The 21,473-nt window shown below is 55.3% G+C and overlaps 1 protein-coding gene across 2 annotated transcripts; it reads right to left on the bottom strand.

Moving 5' to 3' along the window:
- Positions 1–17: 17 nt before the first annotated feature.
- Positions 18–21,473, bottom strand: IRX5 (iroquois homeobox 5). 2 transcript variants are annotated; one of them, XM_080644883.1, is made up of 4 exons: positions 20,773–21,473; positions 19,322–19,727; positions 18,357–19,124; positions 18–136 (listed from the first exon to the last, which is right to left on the bottom strand). In XM_080644883.1, exons 1-4 carry the CDS (start codon positions 21,019–21,021, stop codon positions 72–74), a joined length of 1,488 nt encoding a protein of 495 aa, XP_080501009.1. In that variant the 5' UTR covers positions 21,022–21,473; the 3' UTR covers positions 18–71. The 2 variants fall into 2 exon arrangements, with proteins under 2 accessions (XP_080501009.1, XP_080501010.1); XM_080644884.1 differs by lacking the exon at positions 18–136 and having other exon boundaries at positions 17,742–19,124; positions 20,773–21,414.

The raw sequence follows: 21,473 nt of genomic DNA on the forward strand, positions 1-21,473 counted from the left end.
GGACCCAAAATCTCAATGGCTTTAAAACAACAAAGGTTTATTTCTTGCTCACGGTACGTATCCATCGAGGGTCAGCAGGGCTCTCTGCTCCACGTTGTCCTCAGTCTGGGAGCCAGGCTGATGGAACCTCCACCATCTGGAACATCATTATGGGAGGGAAAGAGAAAGAGTGGTGAATGGTGCACCGACTTTGGAAGAGCCCACCCGGAATTGACCCATATCACTTCTACTCGCATTTCATTGGCAAAGGAAGTCACGTGCCACCTGCCTTCCTCACAATGCGTGGGAAGTACAATCCTACCACGAGCCCAGGAGGAGGACAACTGGGAGTTGTGTGAACAGCCTGCATATCCACCTCTCCGAAGAGCCCAGGATTCTGGGTCTGGAAAGGATCTGTACTAATTGGGGCTCTTTGGGTTACAAAACGAGAAGGTAAAACTCAAACTACTTAAACCAAAGGGGAATTTATTGCCTCGCAAAATCAAAAAATCCAGTGGTAGCTCTGTCTGTCTTCAGGCAAAGCTTAATCCACGGGCTCCAAGTCTCTAAGGGCTGGTCTCTTTCCATCGCTCAGCTCCGTTCCCTTCCATGTGGGCTTTGCGCTCAGGTTTCAGAGTCCCAGGGTTCAAGTTCAATGGGAAGAGAAGGCCTCTACCTCTCTTCAATTTTAATAACATCTTAGATCTCAATCTTACGGAGCCAAACGGGGTCATGTGCACATTCCTGAACCAATCACTGTATCCAGGGGCAGAGACGGTTGGTCAGGCCTAAATAATACATCTTGCCCGAGAATCAGAATTGAATTAACTTCACCCAAACCATATGGACCCAGGAGAAAGGAGAGATGGCTCCTGAGAAAAATTAAGGATGCTGGACCAGAATGAGTGTCCAAGAATAACGCACAAACAAAATCACACGTCTACTGCAGGACGCAGAGATGCTTCCACCCAGTGGTTTTCCAGGAGTTGTTTTGTAAACATACTTCGGGGCTGCCTGCCGAGTCTATGAGTGGGTCCCTGCACTCGCCCATCTCCCTTCCAACGTGGGCAATTGTGCTTCCCTTGTTGTATAGATTAGGATTCCATGTACAATTTTTTGGAACTAAAAAAAAAAAATTGAGATCCTCTACTCTTAAAAAGTAGGGGGTGGGGAAATTAAACATCGCTGTTCTTTGATCCTATCTCCTTCATTTTACACAAGGAGAGGCTGATGTTCAGAAAGAAGTAGCTATCTATCTCTTCATGTCTCATTGGCTAGAACTGATCACATGATCACCTAGCAGCAAGGAAGGCTGAGAAAGTGAGCATCTGGCAAAGGGGATTGGAAGTATCTCCATTGGCCTGGACATACATGGTTCATCCCCCAGGTCTGGGTACCTTGCCATCTCAAACAAAGTTGGGGTTCCTTTATGATAAAGTGAGGAAGGCAATGGCCCTCAAAGAGCTGTGAGCCCTGGTGGTATGAATCAGATCTCATGGAAAGTTCCTGAAGACTAGGACTGGCCCTGATGCCTTTGTTTATTCCCCTACTGGTCTATAAAAAAAAAATGTGCCTGCAATGATCTCCTTCAATCCTCACAACAATCCTGTGAGACACTGAATCATACATTGACTTTTGAAACGTCCACTGGAATGGACTCTTATCACCAGGATGGTGTCGCATTTTACTGATAGAGAAACTGAACCTCAGAGGCGAATTAAGTTCCCAAGGTCACACGACCGGTAAATTGCGCTTCTCCCTTCCTTTATACCTCTAGCACAGAGAAGGGCAGAGCACTGTGAGAGGAGGGAGTTTTTACTAAACACAGGCTGTTTTCTATGGCGGCGCTGACTGTGGAAAGGTGAAGGGGGTCCCCGAGGGACAACCTGGGCGTGCCGGGCAGAGGGAATAGCATGTGCGACAGCCAGAGACAAAATAGGGCATAGAAACCCAGGCCCAGAGTCTTAGCTTCAGAGTCATGAGGGCGAGAGTCCTAAAAAACCAGGGTCACAGGTTTAGAGCACCAAGTCTGAAGAAGCATCGTGCTTTGGAGTTGGGGCCTTGCACGAGGGCAGCAGCGAGCCATTAAATAGTGCAGGGAGGGGAATGCAGTCTGTCTCCAGTGGGCAACATCGGGTCACTGTGGGGGAACAGGACTCACGCTGGGGAGTCACCGAGGAGGTGAGAAATGACAGTGGCCTGGATCTCAGGGATGGTGGGAGGAATGGAGGGAAGTAGGAATCGAGGAAGTTGAACCCACCAAATCTCATCCAGATTTGGTCACTGGGCAGGGGCGGGGCGGGGGGGGGGTGGAGGGTGACACTTTGGAGAAGATGGCAAAGGCTGAGACTGAGTCTCAGGTTTCTAGATGATGGTGTCCTTGGCTGAGGCCAGGGGGCGGGGGGCGGGGAGGGGGAGGGAGGGCATGGAGGGACAGGAATCCAGACAGCTTGGTTCCCAAGCCTGCTCTTCATCCCAACGCTCTCCAAATCCCTGGGCTTGTCATTCCATAGGGAAGAGTCAGGACTCAGGACTGGGCCGGGCTGTTGAGGAGGCCCAGCTGGAAATGGAGAAACTTCCCGTGTTGGGTGTGGGTGCATTGGAAGTCCCCAGTACTCAGGCAGCCTGCTCCAAGCCCCACAAAGAGCACTGAGGTGCCTGCTTCTTCCTGGTTCTGCCCCCTACCCCCACCCCCTGCCTCAGAGCCCACAGGCCTTCCTCCTCCCTCCCACCCAAGGTGTGACACCTGGGCCCTCAGGTTGCCCGAGCACTGGCTCCCAGGGGTCTCAAGGTAGATGCTGATAGAACCCAGCGTGTACGTTCCTACGTCCTCAGCCTGTATCCTCAGAGCAGCCCCTGGATGCTCTCGCCCTCATGACTCTGAAGCTAAGACTCTGGGCCTGACACACTCTGGTTTGTACTCCTTGTAGCGCCTACAAAGATACATGATTTAAACACGTGATCAACTCATCTAGAACTCTGCGTGGGAGAATGGAATGTTCAGTCCATCGGTTTTGATAAAGAGAGGCAGAAAGGAAGGACTGCCCTCCCCGGCTTGCAGACACACTGCAAAGCCCTAGTGAGACAAATGGTGTGGTGCAGGCTCGAGCCAGGTGGACCACGAGAGCTCGGAACCAGATCTCTGTGCGCATGGAACCACCCATGCCAAGAAGCATCCTGGTTCCAGCCCTCACGCGCGGCCGCTCAAAATGTCACCAGTGAACACACTGGCTCTGCGGGGATGCTAGAATGAGTGAGCGACCCCTCCAGCCCTCCACAGGCATGCTCCCAGGACTCAGATACCAACATCGTTACTTCACTGCGGTGAAACGGAGACTGGCAGGTTAAGCCCGTGGTCGGCAAACTGCGGTTCGCGAGCCACATGCGGCTCTTTGGCCCCTTGAGTGTGGCTCTTCCACAAAATACCACGGCCTGGGCGAGTCTATTTTGAAGAAGTGGCGTTAGGAGAAGTTTAAGTTTAAAAAATTTGGCTCTCCAAAGACATTTCAATCGTTGCACTGTTGATATTTGGCTCTGTTGACTAATGAGTTTGCCGACCACCACCCAAGGCGACAAAGCTGGCACGTGGGAGAGGTGCAATGCAAACCCAGCTTGACTGACCCCAGAGCCTGGCATTCTGCCGTCCCTTCCTCAGCAGCAGCCCCCACGAGCCATTGAAAAAAGCCCTAGAAGCTTCTAGAAGCACTTGAGTCCATCTTAGAACTGTGAGTGGATTTAGACAATGTGATTGGGATGGACTGCTCTGAGGCAGAAGAACCAGCCTGGCAAAAGGGCTTGGGGAGTGACCGTTTAGCCAGTGTGAACCCATCAAAATGCCCATGAAGGGTTTTGGGAGATGGGGTCACATCGGAGAGTGGGGTCAGGCAGATGAAGAGCTTCAGATGGCATAGGGAGGAATTGGGACTTGAATCATTTTGAAGTTCAGCTCTGGTTTTGTCCTTCTCCTTCTCTACAACCTCCCGTAGCTCCCCTGGCCTCTGTCTCCTGGCTGATAAGGTGAGAGTATGAGGATGGAAAGGTGCAGGGAGAGCCTGCAGTCGGAGAGGCCTGTTAGGGGGCTGGAGTCACAGTCTCAGAGGGAGACGACTAGGGCCGGGAGGGGAGGGGAGGAAGAGCATGCACTTTGGGGCAGGGTTTTATGAGATGCACCCCCCATCCCCCACCTGCATCTGACTCCTCTCACCAAATGGAGGATCACTGCTTCCCTGCAGCATCAGATAACATTTCAAGCTCAGAAAATAGCCAGTACCTTAATCTACTCGAGGTAGACTTGAGCCATGAGTAGCCAAAAAAAAACAGCGAACGCCTAAAGCAGCAAAGAGCAGCCAGTAACTCCCCCACCCCCCCTCCCCGGCTCCATCGAGGCCCAGAAAATGAGTCAGACATTCCTAGGTTCATATCCCACTCTGACATCTACTTACACAAGTAAACCGTTCCGTGCCTTAGTTTCCTCATCTGTAAAATGGGGATAATAGTAGCACCTACTCCATAGGTTGGATGAAGGTCCACTGCGATCAGGTATGTAAAACCTTTAGTACAATAACTAGCATATACTAAGAGCTCAATAAGGTAGCTATTATTATTGACAACAAAATAATTATTTAGGTAATATGTTAACCCTTGAACTACGCTATTAGCAGCCATTAGCAAAGGTGTGGGAATTCTCAAACATCATTTATTTTACCCCCAAGGTGGATACATGAGCCTTATGATTCAGAAATATCAGATGAAACAAATTTCATTCCATGCAATTCGAGAAATTATGAGTTGTCATTCCTCCTGCTATGGAGATTGCTAATTAAAAATTGATAGATAGATGGACAGATAGCAAATCATGAAAGCTAAACACAGTTTCCCTGTTTGAAGTACTGATGGCTATTTGAAAGAAAGGAAAGAAGGAAAGAAGGAAAGAAGGAAGGAAGAGAGGGAGGGAGGGAGGGAGGAAGGAAGGAAGGAAGGAAGGAAGGAAGGAAGGAAGGAAGGAAAGAAGGAAGGAAGGAAGGAAGAAAGACCTGTTCTCCCTCCACAAGCCCCTGCTTGTGTGACAGAAGTCCATGGTATCACCGCTAGGAGTTTTCATGATTCAGCAGATTTGGGAATGAGTGATTGATGTAATTAAAGTTATTGGTAAAGAAAGACTCAGTTACCAAGGAACAGATGAGTCAGCAGAAAGTTTAAGTAATGAAATAATGTTCCAAGGAATGATTCTTAAAATAAGCTTCTTCTTCTCCTTTTTTTAAAAAAAAAAAAAAAAAAAAAAAAAAAAAAAAACTCTAGACATCTTAACCATTGCTGGTCAGCAAAAAGATATAGTGAAGGACTGGGGAAAAACACGCTACACGAACTTGGAATTCTCAGAGGGTGTCCTTCGCGCTAAGATGAATCTGTATTTATGGAGTAATAATGGTCAGAGCTTACATTGATGGAGAGGGAACCAGTGCATTGGTGGGCTTGGCTTACATGATCTCCTTTAACCCTCACCCTCTGCGGTAGACGCTGCTGTTTTTCCTGCTTTATAGATAAGGACACTGACTTTCAGAGAGGCTGGCTCACCTTCTCCATCACCTCAGGCCCTCTTGTGTAGATTTCTCGGTCATTTAATGTCTCACTAACACACTCACGGGATGGGAGTGCAGTCAGGACTTGACCTTCCCTCTGTCTGCCCCCAGCGCTGTTTCCAAATGCATATTCTTACAGGAAGATACCAGCAAGGACATTGCCTGGGGGGGCCATGCATTTGTTTTCACTTGCACCAACATGTATTGAAGATGCAGGACGCTCAGGCCTTGGACTCTGTGTTGGTCTATGAAGACGACTGGGGCAGCGAGCCGGGCAGGAGGGTCAGCTGTCATCTGTCCACAGAGGACACAGGCTCCGAGGCGAGCAGAGGAGGGGAGGAGGTTGAAGAACTCTCAGAAGGATCTACGCTCATGAGGAGCGGCTGCGTGGGAGGCAGGGGTGGAGAGGTCTGCGTGTTTCCAAGCCCTTCCACTGGCAGCGGCGACTGCATGAAGGAAGGCGACAGAAGCGGATCTGGGGCTGAGGCGGGAGGAGGAATTGCGAGGGACTTGACTTTGGTTTGGGACATTTTGAGTTAAGAGTTGCTGGTGGTCCTGCCGGCTGGCGACTTACTTCAGCTAGTGGGCTGTGTGGCCTGGAGCAGGGCTGAGAGCTGGCACTGGATGCCCAGCCCAGCCAGGTGTGCTGCAGGGCCACCGACGGGCACAGGTGGGGGAGGTGCTGCCCCGTAAGCAAGCTCTGCGGAAGGCCCTGGTCCAGGGAGAAAAGAGAAGGGCAAGGCGTGGGTGGGGGTAGGGGTTGACTTCGGGTGACATTACAGCCGGGAACCCAACAGCCTCCCCCTTACTAGCACTAAAGGAAGTTAGCCTGGCCCAGCTGGTGTGGCTCAGCGATGGAGCCCGGACCCATGAACCAAGAGGTCGTTGGTTCGATTCTCAGTCTGGGCACATGCCCAGGTTGCCAGCTCGATCCCTAGTAGGGGGCATGCAGCCCATTCATCGATGTTTCTATCTCTCTATCCCTCTCTCTTTTCCTCTCTCTAAAACCAATTTAAAAAAAAAAACACACAACAGCCCAGCCAGCATGGCTCAGTGGTTGAGCATCAATCTATGAACCAGGAGGTCACGGTTTGATTCCCGTCAAGGGCACGTGCCTGGGTTGCAGGCTCATTTCCCAGTGAGGGGATGTGCAAGAGACAGCCGATCAATGATTCTCTCTCGTCATTGATGCTTCTCTCTCTCCCTCTCCTTTCCTCTCTGAAATCAATAAATATATATTTAAAATCAATAAAACAAACACATTTTTAAAAAAAGGAAGGAAGTTACCCTGTGTCCCTGTGGGTGGCTCCAGGAGGAAGGGGAGTGGGATGGAAACCTCCCACTTGTGAGCATCTGAAGAAAGGATCTTGAGGCACCGCTGGGGCAGGAGCCCCCCAACGGGAGGTAGTGTCCACCCCTCAAGCCCACCAACCCCTTCTCAAAAACTTTGCTCAGAGCTGGGAACCCCAGCCCCCTCTCCTTCCCCCGCAGAGGATAGGACAAGGGCCAGAGTCCTTTGTGGGGTCAAAGGGCACATTGGGTTGTGGGCCTTGGCCTCTTAGGCCCAAGCATGACCCACAGACATGAGAAGGGGGCTTGGACCTTGTAGAGCCAGACCAGGGCGATGGAAGGAACAGCAGCACAGCAGGTTTGGGAGGTGCTCCTGCCCCGCCCCCGCCCCCCTAAGCACGCCCCGTGATGGGGATTAGCGTGCAAAGGATTGTTAAGAAAGGGACAGTGCAGGGAGCATGCTGGGGACAGGGAGGCAGCCCGCCTCCCCGCTTCCCGGCTTTGTCACCCACCAGCTGCGTGATCTGCAGCAAGTTGCTCTACCTTCCAGTGCCTCAGTTTCCACACGCGGGAAATGAGCAGTTACTGTTTTCCAAAGTGTGGTCAGCGCATCTCTGGATGGACATGTGATGATGTTAGCGGGGGAGGGGGGGGTGAAGAGATGTCCATGTGGCCCCCCGAGCTTTGAGGGCAGCCCGCACAGCAGGAGGCATGGGGCTGGGGGAACCTTCAGGAACAGGCAGACATGCTGAGAGATGCCCGTGGCTTTCAAAGCCCAGGGGGCCAAGGACTTTGTTCAATTAATTTGTTGTTGTTCTTTTCATAATTGTCTTCTGTCCATGGAAAGGGAATACAGGTTTCTCCGTTACAGTAGCGGCCTAAATATTTCTTTCAGAATAAATAAGTGGTGACAAAATTTGAAGGAAATGATTCTGCAAATGGTAGCTTCAATAGTCGGAGGCTAAGGTAAGTGTCTGGAGGGTGGGGTTCAGATGAGTCCATTTCGAGGGGCACTGAGCAAAGTGAGGGCCCCGTCCTTGCAGTCTCCGGTTCTAGGGAGGCGTCCCAGACATCCCTACATCTGCTAGGACCTGCCAGCCACTTCCCAGATTAGAAGGGAAAGTTAAAAAGAAAAAAAGAAAAAAAAAAAAGAGTAAGAAAGAAAAAAAAAAAAATCTGGACAGAAAAACAATTCCACCAACCGAAATAAACCAGGCCGACGATTTTTCTACCACACTCTTCATGGAGCGAAGAGGTGGTGTTTATTCCAAATGAGCCCTTTTCTCTAAGTTGCCACTAATCCACTCTTCTATGTCATCCAGGAAAATCGGTCCCCTACAGCCAGGGAACATCTGTATGGAGGAGTCTTTGGAAAAAAAAAAAAAAAAAAGAGCCAAAGGGTTTGGATTTAGATGCTGGCTACAAATAGAGGGCAAACAAAACTAACAAACAAACAAAAAAAAACCTTGCGGTTTGGATCTAAAAAAACACAGCCTCAGAAATGACAACTGTGTGGTTAGTGTGATGTCAAACCGCATTAGCTGGGAAGAAGGTGTCTGGGGCTCTGGAGCTGTTGAGGGTATTCGGAATCGAGAGCTAACAGATGTCTCACTCTGCTTGAAAGATGTCAGGATGCTGCTCCGAAGGGCCGGTGGGTTCCCCGGGGGACAAAGCCACTGAGAGTTTTACAGAAAACGTCCCCGAGCTGACGACCATATAGACAACACAAGCAGTCAAGAGAAGGATTGAGGGGGGAAAAAACAGTCAAGCTGAGACAGAAAAAAGAAAGAAAGGAAGGAAAGAAAGAAGTTCAAATACATGCATGAAAGCCCCCTCATTCAGCAACTTGCCTCCAACTCAACTCTCCGTTTGCCAGGAGTTGCTCTGTAAAATGATGGACCAAGGAGCATTCATTGTTGCTTGCATTATGTGAGTTAATGGCCGGCAGGCTGGCAATCAACTTCCAACAGGAGAAATGAGCAAATCTTTCCCGGGAGCAATTATTTAGGGAAGACCGCCCGCCCCACACCCACCCCCGCCACAGGGGCGACAGTCCCTGCCCTTCCTTGCCATTGAGTGTCTGGGAGACGTGGCACCTGCCTGGTGTCCCCCATCCCCCTCATCCGCACCTCGCACACGGAGGCCTGCGGAGGCAGCCCTGCCCCGGCGGCCTGCAGGAGGGCTAAGATGTTTCTCAGCCTGGCCTAAAAATATCTCCCTTGACAGCCTGTCACGGTGTCTGAGGCGCCACCATTATAAATTCATTCTTCTCTGTTAAGGCGTTTTGTTCCCAGGAGTTCCCTGTTAAAATAGAGATATCCCGGAGAACTTAGATTGGGCGAGGCAGAGGGAGAGAGCCTGGGAGTCCGGAGACCTGGGTTTGCCACGGGGTTCTGCCTCTCGGCTCGCCATGTGAGCCTGGGCAGGTCACTGGCACTTCCCAAACCTCGGTTTCTCCACGGAGAAAAAAGAAACAAGAAAGACGGGTATAAACGAGAGGATGCCATGATCAGAGAGCTCTGAGGCCTCTGGTTTCCGGAGGGAGGATGTGTTCGCTGTAGGGTTTGCCACTGTTTGACATCTCAGCAAGCACCAGTCACCCTTAAGCCCCTGGGTGCTCAGGCCCAAATCCTTGGTGGCATCCAGAATGCCCCTCCTCTCATCCTGCACACCCAATCCATCAGCAAAGCCTGTTGACTCTACCTTCAAAACACAGCTCAAATCTGACCACTCCTGCCCACCTCTCTGGCTACCTCGCTGGTCCAGGGCAGCATTACCTGCCCCTGGATTCTCCATCTGCCTCCGAATTGGTCCCTGCTTCTGCTCTTGCCCTCCAAAAGTCTTAGCTCTTCACACTTGACTTTAAACCAGACATTCTGGCTACCTCGCTGGTCCAGGGCAGCATTACCTGCCCCTGGATTCTCCATCTGCCTCCAAATTGGTCCCTGCTTCTGCTCTTGCCCTCCAAAAGTCTTAGCTCTTCACACTTGACTTTAAACCAGACATTCGATCCTGACACTCCTCTTAAAACTCTCCGTCTCTTCTTCTCTCTCATCATAAAACCCAAAGATCTGTCCGCCTCGGCCAGTGTGGTTCCGTGACTGAGCATCAACCTATGAACCAGGAGGTCACGGTTCAGTTTCTGGTTGGGGCACATGCCTGGGTCGCAGGCTCAATTCTCATTTGGGGGCGTGTGGGAGGCAGCCAATGGATGATTCTCTCTCATCATTGATGTCTCTATCGCTCTCTCCCTCCCTCTCTGAAATCAATAAAAACATATTAAAAAATAAAGAGTTCACCAGGACCAAACAGGACCTATAACTTTGCCTGGGCCTTATCCCCTCCCACAAACGTCTCCTTGCTGCTGTCTGAACCTGCTCCCACCTCAGGACCTTTGCCTGTGCTATTCCTTCTGCCCAGAACTCTCCCCAAAAATCTTCGTGGCCCAGTCCCTAATTTTTTCAGGTCTCTGGTCAAATGCTACCTCCTAAGGGGCAGCCCTCGCAGAAGGAGCACACTCCCTTCGAGTCCGACCCTCCTTCATTTTCCTCCCAGCACTCATCACCTGGACCTCAGGATAAGCCATTATCACACTCATTTGTTTGCCTTCCGTCTCTCCTCTAAATGTAAGCTTCAGGGCGGGGCAGGGACTTTGTTTTGTTTATCTCTGCATCCTGGGCACCTAGAACGCTGCGTCTGGGATATCATAGGTGCTCAATCAGTGTACCTGGGAGTCGGGGAAAGGAGCAGTTTAAGTGGAGCTGTGCTGAATGGAGGCCAGCCTCAGCATTCCACTGGAGAGGCCAAGGTCAGGGTCTTTCCTGGGCTGTGTCCTCAGAGCAGCATGTGCTAGGGCAGTGGTCGGCAAACTCCTTAGTCAGCAGAGCCAAATACCAACAGTACAAAGATTGAAATTTCTTTGGAGAGCCAAATTTTTTAAACTTAAACTTCTTCTAACGCCACTTCTTCAAAATAGACTCGCCCAGGCCGTGGTATTTTGTGGAAGAGCCACACTCAAGGGGCCAAAGAGCCACATGTGGCTCGCGAGCCGCAGTTTGCCTGACTACTGTGCTAGGGAGTCACAGGTAGAGCGAATGTTGGGAGAATTGGGCGGGCCTGTGAGGGCAGGGGGGCGGGGGGGAGGGGGGAGAAGGGAAAGGGGAAGAGGTGGGGGGAGGCAGGTAGGTAAAGAATCCCAGCTAAATGTATCCGTTCGTAAGGCTGCAGGTTCTTGACCAGAGGAAGTAGCTAAAAGGCCCTTGTGGAAGGATTTCGGAAGACAGGAGCCTGCAGACAAAGGGTGGGTTGAAAGAAGGAGGAGCTCTGAATTGCCCTGGGGACGAACCTGAAATTCAATCCTATCCCAAGTCAGGGCCAGCAGGCTCCCCAAAGTTCAACCCTGATCAGGTCACACTCCTGTCTCACTGCCGTTCCAGGCTCCCCAGTGTACCCCCAGACCAAGCCCCAGGGAGGGGTGCATGGCCAGAGGAGGTGGGGAAGAGGAGGGAGGTGCTAAGGAACATCAGCCACTCTGGCACGGTTCTCCCCAAGTCAGGACCCAGAACCTCTGTTCCCCCGACCCATTGCCCCCAGGCTTTGGCTAGTGTCTCAATGAAGTGACGTTTTAGAACAACACAGCCCTAATAACTGTACTGAACAACTCTATGCCACCCACTAGAATCCTCACAAAACCAGGGCCCCTTTTACAGAGGAAGCCACCGAGGTTCAGAGGGGTTACTGGATCCGAGGAAGACACACAGCGTAGTAAGTTGCAGAGGGAGGACGGAGCCACCAGGGCCCAAACCAGTAAGCCACAACCCAGGTCTCCCTCCCCACACTGTCTGGGCTGCCCTGGTCACACTCGGAGTCCTGTTTTCTCTGAGACTGAGGCCCCCAAAGAGGCCACCAACGTCCCCTCAGCCTCGCCCCCTCCCCTCTCTGGGCCTACAACCTCAGGAGCCCTGGTCTCCCCCAGGCTGAGCAGCCAGCCCGCAGGGGGCGATGGTGGCACACCTAGAACCTGGAGCCCGGATCCCAATCCAGCGGCCAGCAGAAAGCAGCTGAAGTCAAGGAAAGCGCCCAGGGCCGTGGTCGACGGTTCTAGGAGAAACCCTGTGGGCGCTCAGCCCCGGGAGGCCAAACCCCAGCTGTATGGAGCGCCGCCTCCAGGCCACCGGTGCGAACCCGAGCTCGCCAGCCCTTGTTTGATGAGCGGCGGCCATAAATTCATTAATCATCATTTTATGCCTCATCAAGCCCCCTTCAAGCCCCTCCATGGGAGTTACACAAATTAGCTCCTGAAAAGACAGTAATTTCAGTTTAGCGAGGTAAGTGCTTTCTGATGGGCTCGGCGCACAGAGCTCTCCTGACAAGCCAATCCATCAGCGCCTTGGAGACGGGGCGCGGCCCGGCCGCCCTGCCCAGCCAGGCTGCACCCGGCCCCGCCTGCCTCGGGGGCTACTGGGCGAGGGTCTCCGCCGAGGGTGCCCCCTAGGCTCGGCTCCTTTGCACCCATCCTCGGGCTGTTCCGTGCGGCCTCTTGCCCTCGCCCACACCATCTTCTGAGCAGAAGAGAAACTTTTCGGGAAAACCGAGGCCCCAAATGGGGGGGGGGGAGGGGGGCGGAGGGGACGAACCTGAGGGTGGCGGGGCAGGACGCGCAGGCGCTGAAGTTCCGAACTCCAGCCCCCCGGGGAGGAACGCATCAGGAAGCCCTTGCTCCTCCCAAAGCCTGGAAGTTGGGGTTCCCAGACACCATGCAATTACACGGAAGGGCTGCGTGTGCTGCGCGCGTCCATTATCGGGGAAGGGCACCATCCATGGTTTCCAGCGCATTCTCAGAGAAATCTCAGGCTCCACAGGAGGGCATGTGGGAACAGAGGAGGGGCCTTCCGTCCAGAGGGCGGCTTCCCAGGCCCCTGCTGGACAGGAGGTCCGAGCCTCGTCTTTTTCGTGGCCCGCTCATCTTTCTCTCAAAAAATGCCCCCTGGGGGGACAGACGCCGCCTGGGGCCTTCCAGGCGTGGCCCGGCCGGGGTGGCTCCTGCGCGGGGAGTTGGGTAAGAACGGAGGGGCACCAGCCGGAGAATGTGGTTAGGGGCGAGGTGCTTGCAAGCGCGAAGCCCACGCCGCGCCGTCGCACGTTCCCGTCCTGGTGCCCAGAAGGGCCCGCGGGGACCTACCGGGCGGGCAGGGCCCGGGCAAAGCAGGTCGATGTGGGACCGCAGCTCCAGCCGAGCGGGCGGCCGAGAGCTGGAGCGCCGCGCCGCGCCTTCGTTGGCCTCCCCTCCACGCGGCGCCGCACGCCTCCGAAAATAAGTTAGCAAACGGGGAGCCGTTTATCTCTTTTATCTTGGGGCCCGATCCAATTAAGTAAGTGCACATTTACATTTGCATCCATCAGGCGGAAGCGCCGAGAGCCCGGGGTTTGCTTGGAGCAAAGAAAAGCAGATTTCGCTGGGAAACGTGGCGTCTGGGCCCGCCGGGCTGCGCGCGGGCCGCTGAAAACGAGCGCGGCCTGGCTGGCGACCTGGGCGATCTGGGACCGGGGCCTGCGGTCCACAGGAGGCCAGAGACCCCAATAGCCCCGAAGGGCAGGCCAGTGCAAGGGGTGCAGCCAGAGCTGCAGCATGGCCTCCGAGGCCATCAATCCCCTGTTAGTCCACAACCTGGGCCACGCCTTGTGCTGGGATCCAAGTCGCATTGAGCGCTCCAACGAAAGGGAGACCCGCTCCAGCCGGGTCACAGAGGGAGACCCGCGGGGTGGGGCTCGGGACCGTCCCGCGGCTTTGCCCAGCCTGGGGCAGTGCAGGCGGCCAGGTGCTAGTCAGGCCCGATTTTCCTCCTGTTTGGTGGCCGGTGGCCGAGTGGTGAGGGATGCGAAGAGCCCAGCAGAAGGCACGCTCGCGTTTCCCCCCAATATCCCTGCAGGGACGGGGGGGCGGGGGGGGCAGATGATTCTACCCTATAGCGCTTTGGGAGGGGTGCTGGGGGACGCCCACATAAGCACCTCCCTGCCTTGCCACGTCGACCTCGTTAAAGGTACTTTCGAAATAGGAGGGGTTGAAGCATGGGGGGGGGGGCAGTTTTGTTTTGTTGTTTTGTTTTTCCTCCAGATGTCCAACCCACAGTCCAAAAGTCAGAACCGGCCTTAGGGGCAAGGTTGCACCGCAGACCTCAGATATGCTGAAGCGCAAATGAGACAAAACTGTGCGGGCCCCAGAGCCTGGGCCCGCAGACACTCAAGTGCAGGCACCTGGAGGGGCGTGGGAGCCCCGGGACCCTGACTGACCCGGATGCGCACAGCCCCAGCCCCCACCCTCGGGCTATTTCAGCCGCGGGCCTGTTTCTCCGTAGCTTCCCCCCTGTTTGTCCAGATTGTGCCTAAATCACGGTGGGAATCTGTAGGATTAAAATAGTTCTAGTCGCAGATCCTGCTCTCCAAATCCCCAATGTGAAGTGAGTCCTGGGTCCCGGGCAGAAGCGAATGAGGCGGTGGAGCGGTTAAAGTTTGACCCGCTTGGGGTTCAGCGCTAAGGCACAGCTGTAGGTGGGGGGGCAGAGCCTGGCGTCGCCTCATTCCTCCTCTGCTAACCGCGCGGCGCTGGAGAACCAGTAGGCGGCGCCCTTTCTAAGCTGCATCTGCGCCGGGCTCTCTCCCGGGAGCGCAATCACATTCCTTTCACTTTGGGCGCTTTGCTAAGCGCTCTTCCAGGCTTCTGCCGAGCTGGCAGCTAGTGGCAGGGGGGTGGGGTGGGAGTGGGGTGCAGGGGGGCGGAGGGGGAAAGGTGAGCTGAAAGACACCGCCCGCTTTGAAACCTCACGCACGACGACCCCCTGCCCACTCCCACCTCCCGTGCCCCAAGAGTCGCGCACTTCATCGGGAAGGAGCGGGCCCCCGAGCGCTTTGCGAATTAGGAGGCCTCGATGCAGGCCCCGCATCCAGACCAGGGAACATTTCAGGCCCGGGCACTGCGAGGCGAGGAGCTTGGGAAGGAAAGGCTCCCCCTCCACAGCCTCTCCTCGGTGCCCTCTTAGACGTCCTCGGGGATGGACCGGGCTGTTGGCTCCTCATCGCCAAGTCCCAGGAACGGATTCCTCCTGGCACCGAGGGATAAAGGAAGGAACCCACCCGGTCCCCCGTTGGGCTCTGCCTCTTGGAGGGGATGGACTGCACAGACCCAACTCAGCGATTCCATGGTTTCTATTGCCAGGGATTCAGGGCCTCCTGGTTCCTAAGTGCCAACCTAGGCTCGCCTTGGGGGGCTGGTGCCAGTGCAGCCGAGCGCAGGTGGCAAATGCCCTCCAAGCCCCAGCGCGGAGGTGTCCTGGCCGCTGCCTCGCTGCACTTCCGCGCCCCAGCCCAGGCCTGCGAACTCACCCCCTCCCAGGCTGGCCCTCGCCGGAAGTTTGCCTCCCTCTCCTCCAAGGCGCATGGCCTTCGGCTGGGCCCAAGACGCGGCCAAGGGGAGGCTCGAGGACTCTGCAGACTCGCAACTACTTCTGGGATTAGACGCCCGAGGCATTTTCTAAATGCGCAAACCTCGATCTGCCCGGCAGGCCGCCCCCAAACTGGAAGGACTCCAGACATCCGAGACACCACTGGCCACCGAAAACCCAGCTCCGCAAAGGAGAAACCCGTAAACTTAATTGAAGACGAAGTACGCAAAGAAAACCGCAGACCCTGCAGAGGCCAAGGGCCGGGAGGGATGCGGGGAGGAGGCGGCGACTCTGGCACCGGCCTTCTAGCCCCCCGTGGTTTCGCTCCCCAGCCGCGGGGCTCCTCGAGCGGCACCCCGTTGAGGAGAAACGCCGAGGGGCTCCCCGGTGCGCGGTGCCTGTCCCCAGGCAGCCCCGCGGGCGTGGACCTCCCATCCCCCCGAGTCCCCGCAACCAGACTTGGGGAGGCCCGCGCCGCGCCATTTCCGTATTCCTGGGAACACAGGGAGGCCTGTAATTTTCTCCTGAAAAATCACTGGGCAGGGTGTCGGGCCAGGGCTTCCAAAACGCAGCGGAGTCGAGGTCGTCCTGAAACTCTCTCTCTTCCGAGAAGGGGACCGGCCTATTCTTCTGACTTTTTGAGAAGACAAGGTGACTCCTGGGGCCGCATAATCAACAGGGCGAAAAAGCTGATTGTGAGCCGGGCTGCGGGGGGCGGGGTGGGAGGGGGCTGGGGCGCGAGGGGGGTAGGGCAAGTCATCTCTGGAATTCAATTGTTTTTAAAAAAATCATTTATAATTAAAGGGACAAAATAAAATACGATCACCTCATGCATATTTAATCATTCACACTTCCAGCTTTTAAACCATTTTCCCTGCGTGAATTTTCTCACTAATTTAAAATCTGAAGCCGACCGCTGTTCCAGGGGAGGGGAGGGGGGGACAACACATCTGGAGAAAGCTTTCAAACTCGTTTAAATTAGGAAAAGCTAAAGGCGCTCCGTGGCTGCTTAAACAACAACAGCAACAACAACAAACCCCAGCAAAAATCAAAACTTCGATGAAAGTTGGGGGTGTGTTTAAAAAAGCAAGTGGGGATAGAGTAAGCTTGAGTCGCAATGCAGATCAGCGCACCTTGATTTAGCCTAATTAAGCCGGTGTTATGTGCAAACACATTCTCTCTACACTCAGGCATGAGTTTAATAGAGCAAATTAATTCCCCTCGCTGGAGTTGTGTGGTTTTTTTTTTTTTTTCTTCCAGTAAACCCTCCCCTCCCCCCCGCCCCGACCGCTGAAAATTTCCCACGAAGTAAAACACGTCCGCGGTTCCGCACGTCCGCGCGCAAAATGGAGACGCGAGCACCGACCGCGTGGGAGGGCCCTGGGCACGGGGCCGTGTCTCCTTTTTATGGGGGATTGAGACGCATCCTGACCTTTCACACGTTGGGATGAAATATGCGGGATTAAGACGAGACTATAACCACCTCAAAAATACATCTGTAGCTATTCGAACTCTTGAATCGGAGATAGAAACGTGCTAAAGCGATGACAAGCCTGGTGGCGTGCACCGGGGCATCGTTATCCAGGCGCATTGCCTCCAACTTTTGAAGGCCACTTGAACAAAACGGGGCCCGCTGCAGGGGTGAGGGCGGGGGCGGCTAGGGCTCTCCAGATCCGTTCAGGGTCCCCTCTCTTCCCTCAAGCCCCTGTGGCGCCCCCTCCCCCCACTTCCGCCCACTTTCCAATCTCCCACTCTGCAAAGTGCAGGCTTGAAATTCAGGACAAGTGTGACACCTACCTGTGAAAGGGGGGAACCGTCCCCTCGCCGGCCCCGCGGCCCCAGCCCCGAGACTGCGCGGGGAATCTACCGGGCCACCTACCCTCCGCACCATTGACAATAGGACATTTACTAATTTGATCAAACCCCAGGAAGAGATCAATGCCCAATTTGGAAGGGGGAACGCAGACAAGTGACTTGGGACGGCCTTCTCCTTGGCACCCCCTAACGCTTCCCGCCTGCAGTAGCCCGCAGCACCTTTGAAATAGTAATAAGGGCTAAATCCGGCATAAAATCGAACTCATTAGCAAAGTTCACCAGCTGATTGCTTTGCATAAAACACGACACTGATTGGAAGTAATCAGGTTAAGCGATGGAGCTCGGGTGGTGCGTGTCTCTAGCTGACTTTGCCATCCTCTCTCCCTTCTGGGCATACACTTGGGTCTCTCTCCTTCCTCCAGGGTCCAATCTCCCCCAAGCAGCCCCCAGCAGTGATCCAAACCTGCCTTGGGCGGGGCCATGCTCCCCAGGGCTTGCAGCCTGAGATGAGCCCCTGGCACCCCGAGGTTCTATGGAACCTTTCCCTCCCCACTTGGAAAAAAAAGTTGCAGTTTGCACCTTGTGTCCAAGGCGATGGACAGTGTATTGAGGCTTCTAAAAAGCAACTGAGGCTCTGATTATGTTAAAATCTCTTTTAATTAAATACTTTGCATTTTACAAAGGCGGCTGCAGTTCCTTTTACTTTTTAAATCTAAGAGTATAACCTGATTCCTTTCTGTAATAATACTTTAGCTCATACCCAGAAAAAAAATCAATAGGTGTAAAAAAATTAAATTAAACTTGTATTTTTAAACTATGAAACAGTTTTTTTTTTTGGAGGGGGGAACACAAATGTATATACTTATATTACAAAAAAAACATTAGATGCCTGTATAGGTGTCTTAATTTCATAATTTACTTCAAAGATATTGAATTATCAATTTAAATACAAAATGCTACATTAAATATACAGAATAAGATTTAATACAAATCCTTTTTTTTTAACTTTTCTTTTCGGTGGGTTAAGACATTTGTGTGTGTGTGTGTGTGTGTGTGTGTGTGTGTGGAGATGTTTACATTTTTATGTCATCCATCTCCATGAACTATAAACTTTTTAATAGGAGGGGTAGGGGTAGTTTTTTCTCTCTTGTTGATGGAAAAATAACTGTCAAGGCCATGTTTTGTTTTGTTTTGTTTTTAAAATAAATTAGGAAAGTCCGGGACCGACGCAGCCCGCGTTAAATGTCGGACATACCTTTCTTCAATTCATAGGGAGAGTCTTTGCACAGGTCTAGCTGGGACTGGCTCCGCAATATTTTCGGATCTTTAGCCAAAGCGTCCGCTCGATTCAACACCGTCTGGTTTAATCCATTGAAATGCGAGCCCGGACCGGTCGTGGGGCCTGGCCCGGGCCCAGGGTGACCGTGAAGGTGTCCGAAGGAGCCATAGTTCGTGTAGCCGGGATAGAAGGGCGCCGTGTAGTAAAGAGGCCGGGACAGGACCGTCCCGCCTGGGAAGGGACACTGCGCTGAGGGCGAGCGTGCTGGTGCAGGGGCCGGCGAAGCGCGGCTGCCTCCGAGAGCTTGCGCCGCTATGGGCCCGGCGCAAGGTGGGCATGGAGAGCTCTCGCTCCCGCCGCCCCCGTCCTTGACCTTGTCCGAGGATGTAGCAATCTCTGCCAGAGACCACAGTTTGGGCTTGGCGAGCACCGCCTGGGGCGGTGGTGGTGGCGGGGAGTGGATGACCGAGGGCCCGCTGGGACCGGGTGGCAGTTCCCCCGTGGCTGGATGCGGGCCTGGAGCCGGGGCGCCCGAAGGGTAGTGAGGACCCTGGTCCTCGGCCAGCCGCGCCGCCGGGGAGGGCCCGCTGGTGCGCGTGGGCCCAGGCAGCGAGTCGAGGCGGCCCTCGGAGGGCGGCTCCTTAAAATCCGAGTCGCTGAGGCTGCCCTCGGTCTCCTTGCCGGCGGGAGTGGACGGCCCCTGCAGCCTCTCGCAGCCCGCAGCCGCTTTCGGCTCCGCTCCTCCTGCGGGCGAAACCCAGGCCGTGAGACGCCTAGAGGCCTCCGGGCAGAGGGGAGGGGGGGGCGCGACGTCCCAGCCCGCAAAGCAAAGACTCCAACCCAACCTCCTGGCCCTGTGCGCCCCTTCTCCACGCGTCCCCCTTTCCGCCTTTTCCATGCTACTACTCTCACTCCACACACCCCTTCCCGTGCGCACCAACCTGCTTCGGGACCCGCGGGGTCGCCCTTGTCCTCAGGCTTCTGCGGCTCGTCCTCGTCGTTCTTCTCCAGGTCAATGTTCTCCTCCTCCTCCTCGTCCTCGCTCCGGTTCCTCGGGGTCCACGTCATCTTGTTCTCCTTCTTGAGGCGCCGGCGCGCGTTGGCGAACCAGGTGGACACCTGGGTGAGGGTCATCTTGGTGATGATGGCCAGCATGATCTTCTCGCCCTTGGTGGGGTAGGGGTTCTTCCGGTGCTCGTTGAGCCAGGCCTTGAGCGTGGCGGTGGCGTCCCGCGTGGCGTTCTTTCGGTACGCGGGGTCCCCGTAGGGGTAGGAGCCCAGAGGCGCCGCGTAGGGATGGTACCCCAAGGAGCCCGCCATGCCCGGCGTGTGGTCGTAGGGAGAACCCTGCAGGGAACAGGCAGAAAGGAGGTGAGAGTGGGCCATGGTCCCCACTGCCACCTGGGCGACCGAAGTACACTGTCCCCGCGACCCGGGGTCTGCGGGCGGCGGAGGCCCAAACTCCGGCTTCCGCTGGTGGGCACGGAACTAAGGGCAACCCCTCCCCCTCCTCAGAACGCAGCGGGAGCGCCAACTCTCGAGTCCGGTTCTTAGTGGGCGTTTGAAGCCATCCCGGCCTCGGCCCGAGCCCTGCAGGCCCCCGGGTGCCGGGTCACGTTGGTCCCGGGTGTGCAGATCCGACCACCGCGGTCCGGCCCTCCACCCAGAGAGGTCCGGGCAGCGGCGGCGACTCTTCGCTTCAAGCCTGGGTGGCTGCACTTTAGGCGCCAGGCGGGAGAGCCAGGGAAGGAAAGGCATTTTCCTCTCCCAAGAAAGACGAACGGAAAGCTCAGGCTGGCCCGGCACTCCGCCCCTCCAAAAATGTTACCCCAAACCGGAGCCGCGGCGCTTTTCCAGAAAGTGCACCCGGCCGAGAAATCCCGGATGCACCGCAGCGCGGCCGACTTTCCAGAAATGTAATACCTCCAAATCGGATTGCGGAGATAGGATTACGGATTTGCAACATTTCGGAGGACTAATTAAAGGCGAAGCCAAACACATTTACATAAACTTAGCATGCTTCTGCTCAGATTCCTGGTTTATTTCTTTTGAACTAGTTTTCCAAAATTGCAAAACTTAAAAAAAAATTTTAAAAACGCAAATTGCAGGGCGGCCTGGAGCTCACGTTTGAACCAAATGCTGCTCTTTAATTGCAGCGACCTCTCCTCCCAAAACACTTTCCGCCAGCTCAGCGGTCCAAGCAAGACACGGTTCTCCTCTCGCAGCAACTCCGGAGCCGGAGGCCCGCGGAAGCCGAAAGGAGACAATCGCCCAAGTTTGCTGGGGCCGCGAGGCTGGGCGGGGGCGGCCCGCAGTGGCGCTGAGGCCCTCGTCCCCGCAGCCCCCGCCCGCCCCCGGCTGCCCTCGCCCGCCGCGGCCCCTGCTCACTCACCACGTACGAAGAGAAGGCGGCTGCGGCGGCCGCGGCTGGGTCGGCGCCGTACTGGAGGTGCGAGTTGTAGCCCGGCGAGGGCGCCGTGAAGGCGGTCGAGCCGGCGTAGGGTGAGAACGCGGAGCCCGACGACGAGCGGCCGAGCTCATCCGTGCGGGGCCCCGAGATGACGCTGGTGCTGTACGCGGGGCACGAGTAGAGCGCCAGCGAGGCGGACGGCTGGTACAAGTAGCCCTGCGGGTAGGACATGGCCACACACGGGCATGGGGCGCGCCGCGCCGCGGCCGCCAACGAGCCGGCGGCGCCCTGCGAGGGCGAGCGGGCAGGCACCTGGCCTCCGGCTGCTCCGGGCCGTCGCTCCTCGGGTCCCGGCTTTCGAGCGCCGGCTCGCAGCACCTCCTCGGTGTCTTCCCGCGCGCCTCCGACTGCGACCGCCGAGCCCGCTCCTGTGCGCGCCTCTCTCGCCCAGGCTGGGTTTCTCCCCCTCCCTTGCTGCTTTCTCTTTTTCCCCCTCTCTCTTTGCACTGGGGGGCTCTGCTTTTGGCTTCGCAAAGGTCCTGCCAAGATGCTAAGTTGGAAATTGAGGATTCTGACGCCTTGTGCGCGCCTGAAGCTCCTCCTTCCCGGGGTGTAGTCGGTGGTTGGACTGGCAGGAGCCTCTGGGCGGCCGCAGCCAACCCGGCCGCCAGGCGCGCCTCGCC

Source organism: Plecotus auritus (genome assembly GCF_963455305.1).
Source record: "Plecotus auritus genome assembly, chromosome: 10".
NCBI classification, from domain to species: Eukaryota; Metazoa; Chordata; class Mammalia; order Chiroptera; family Vespertilionidae; genus Plecotus; species Plecotus auritus.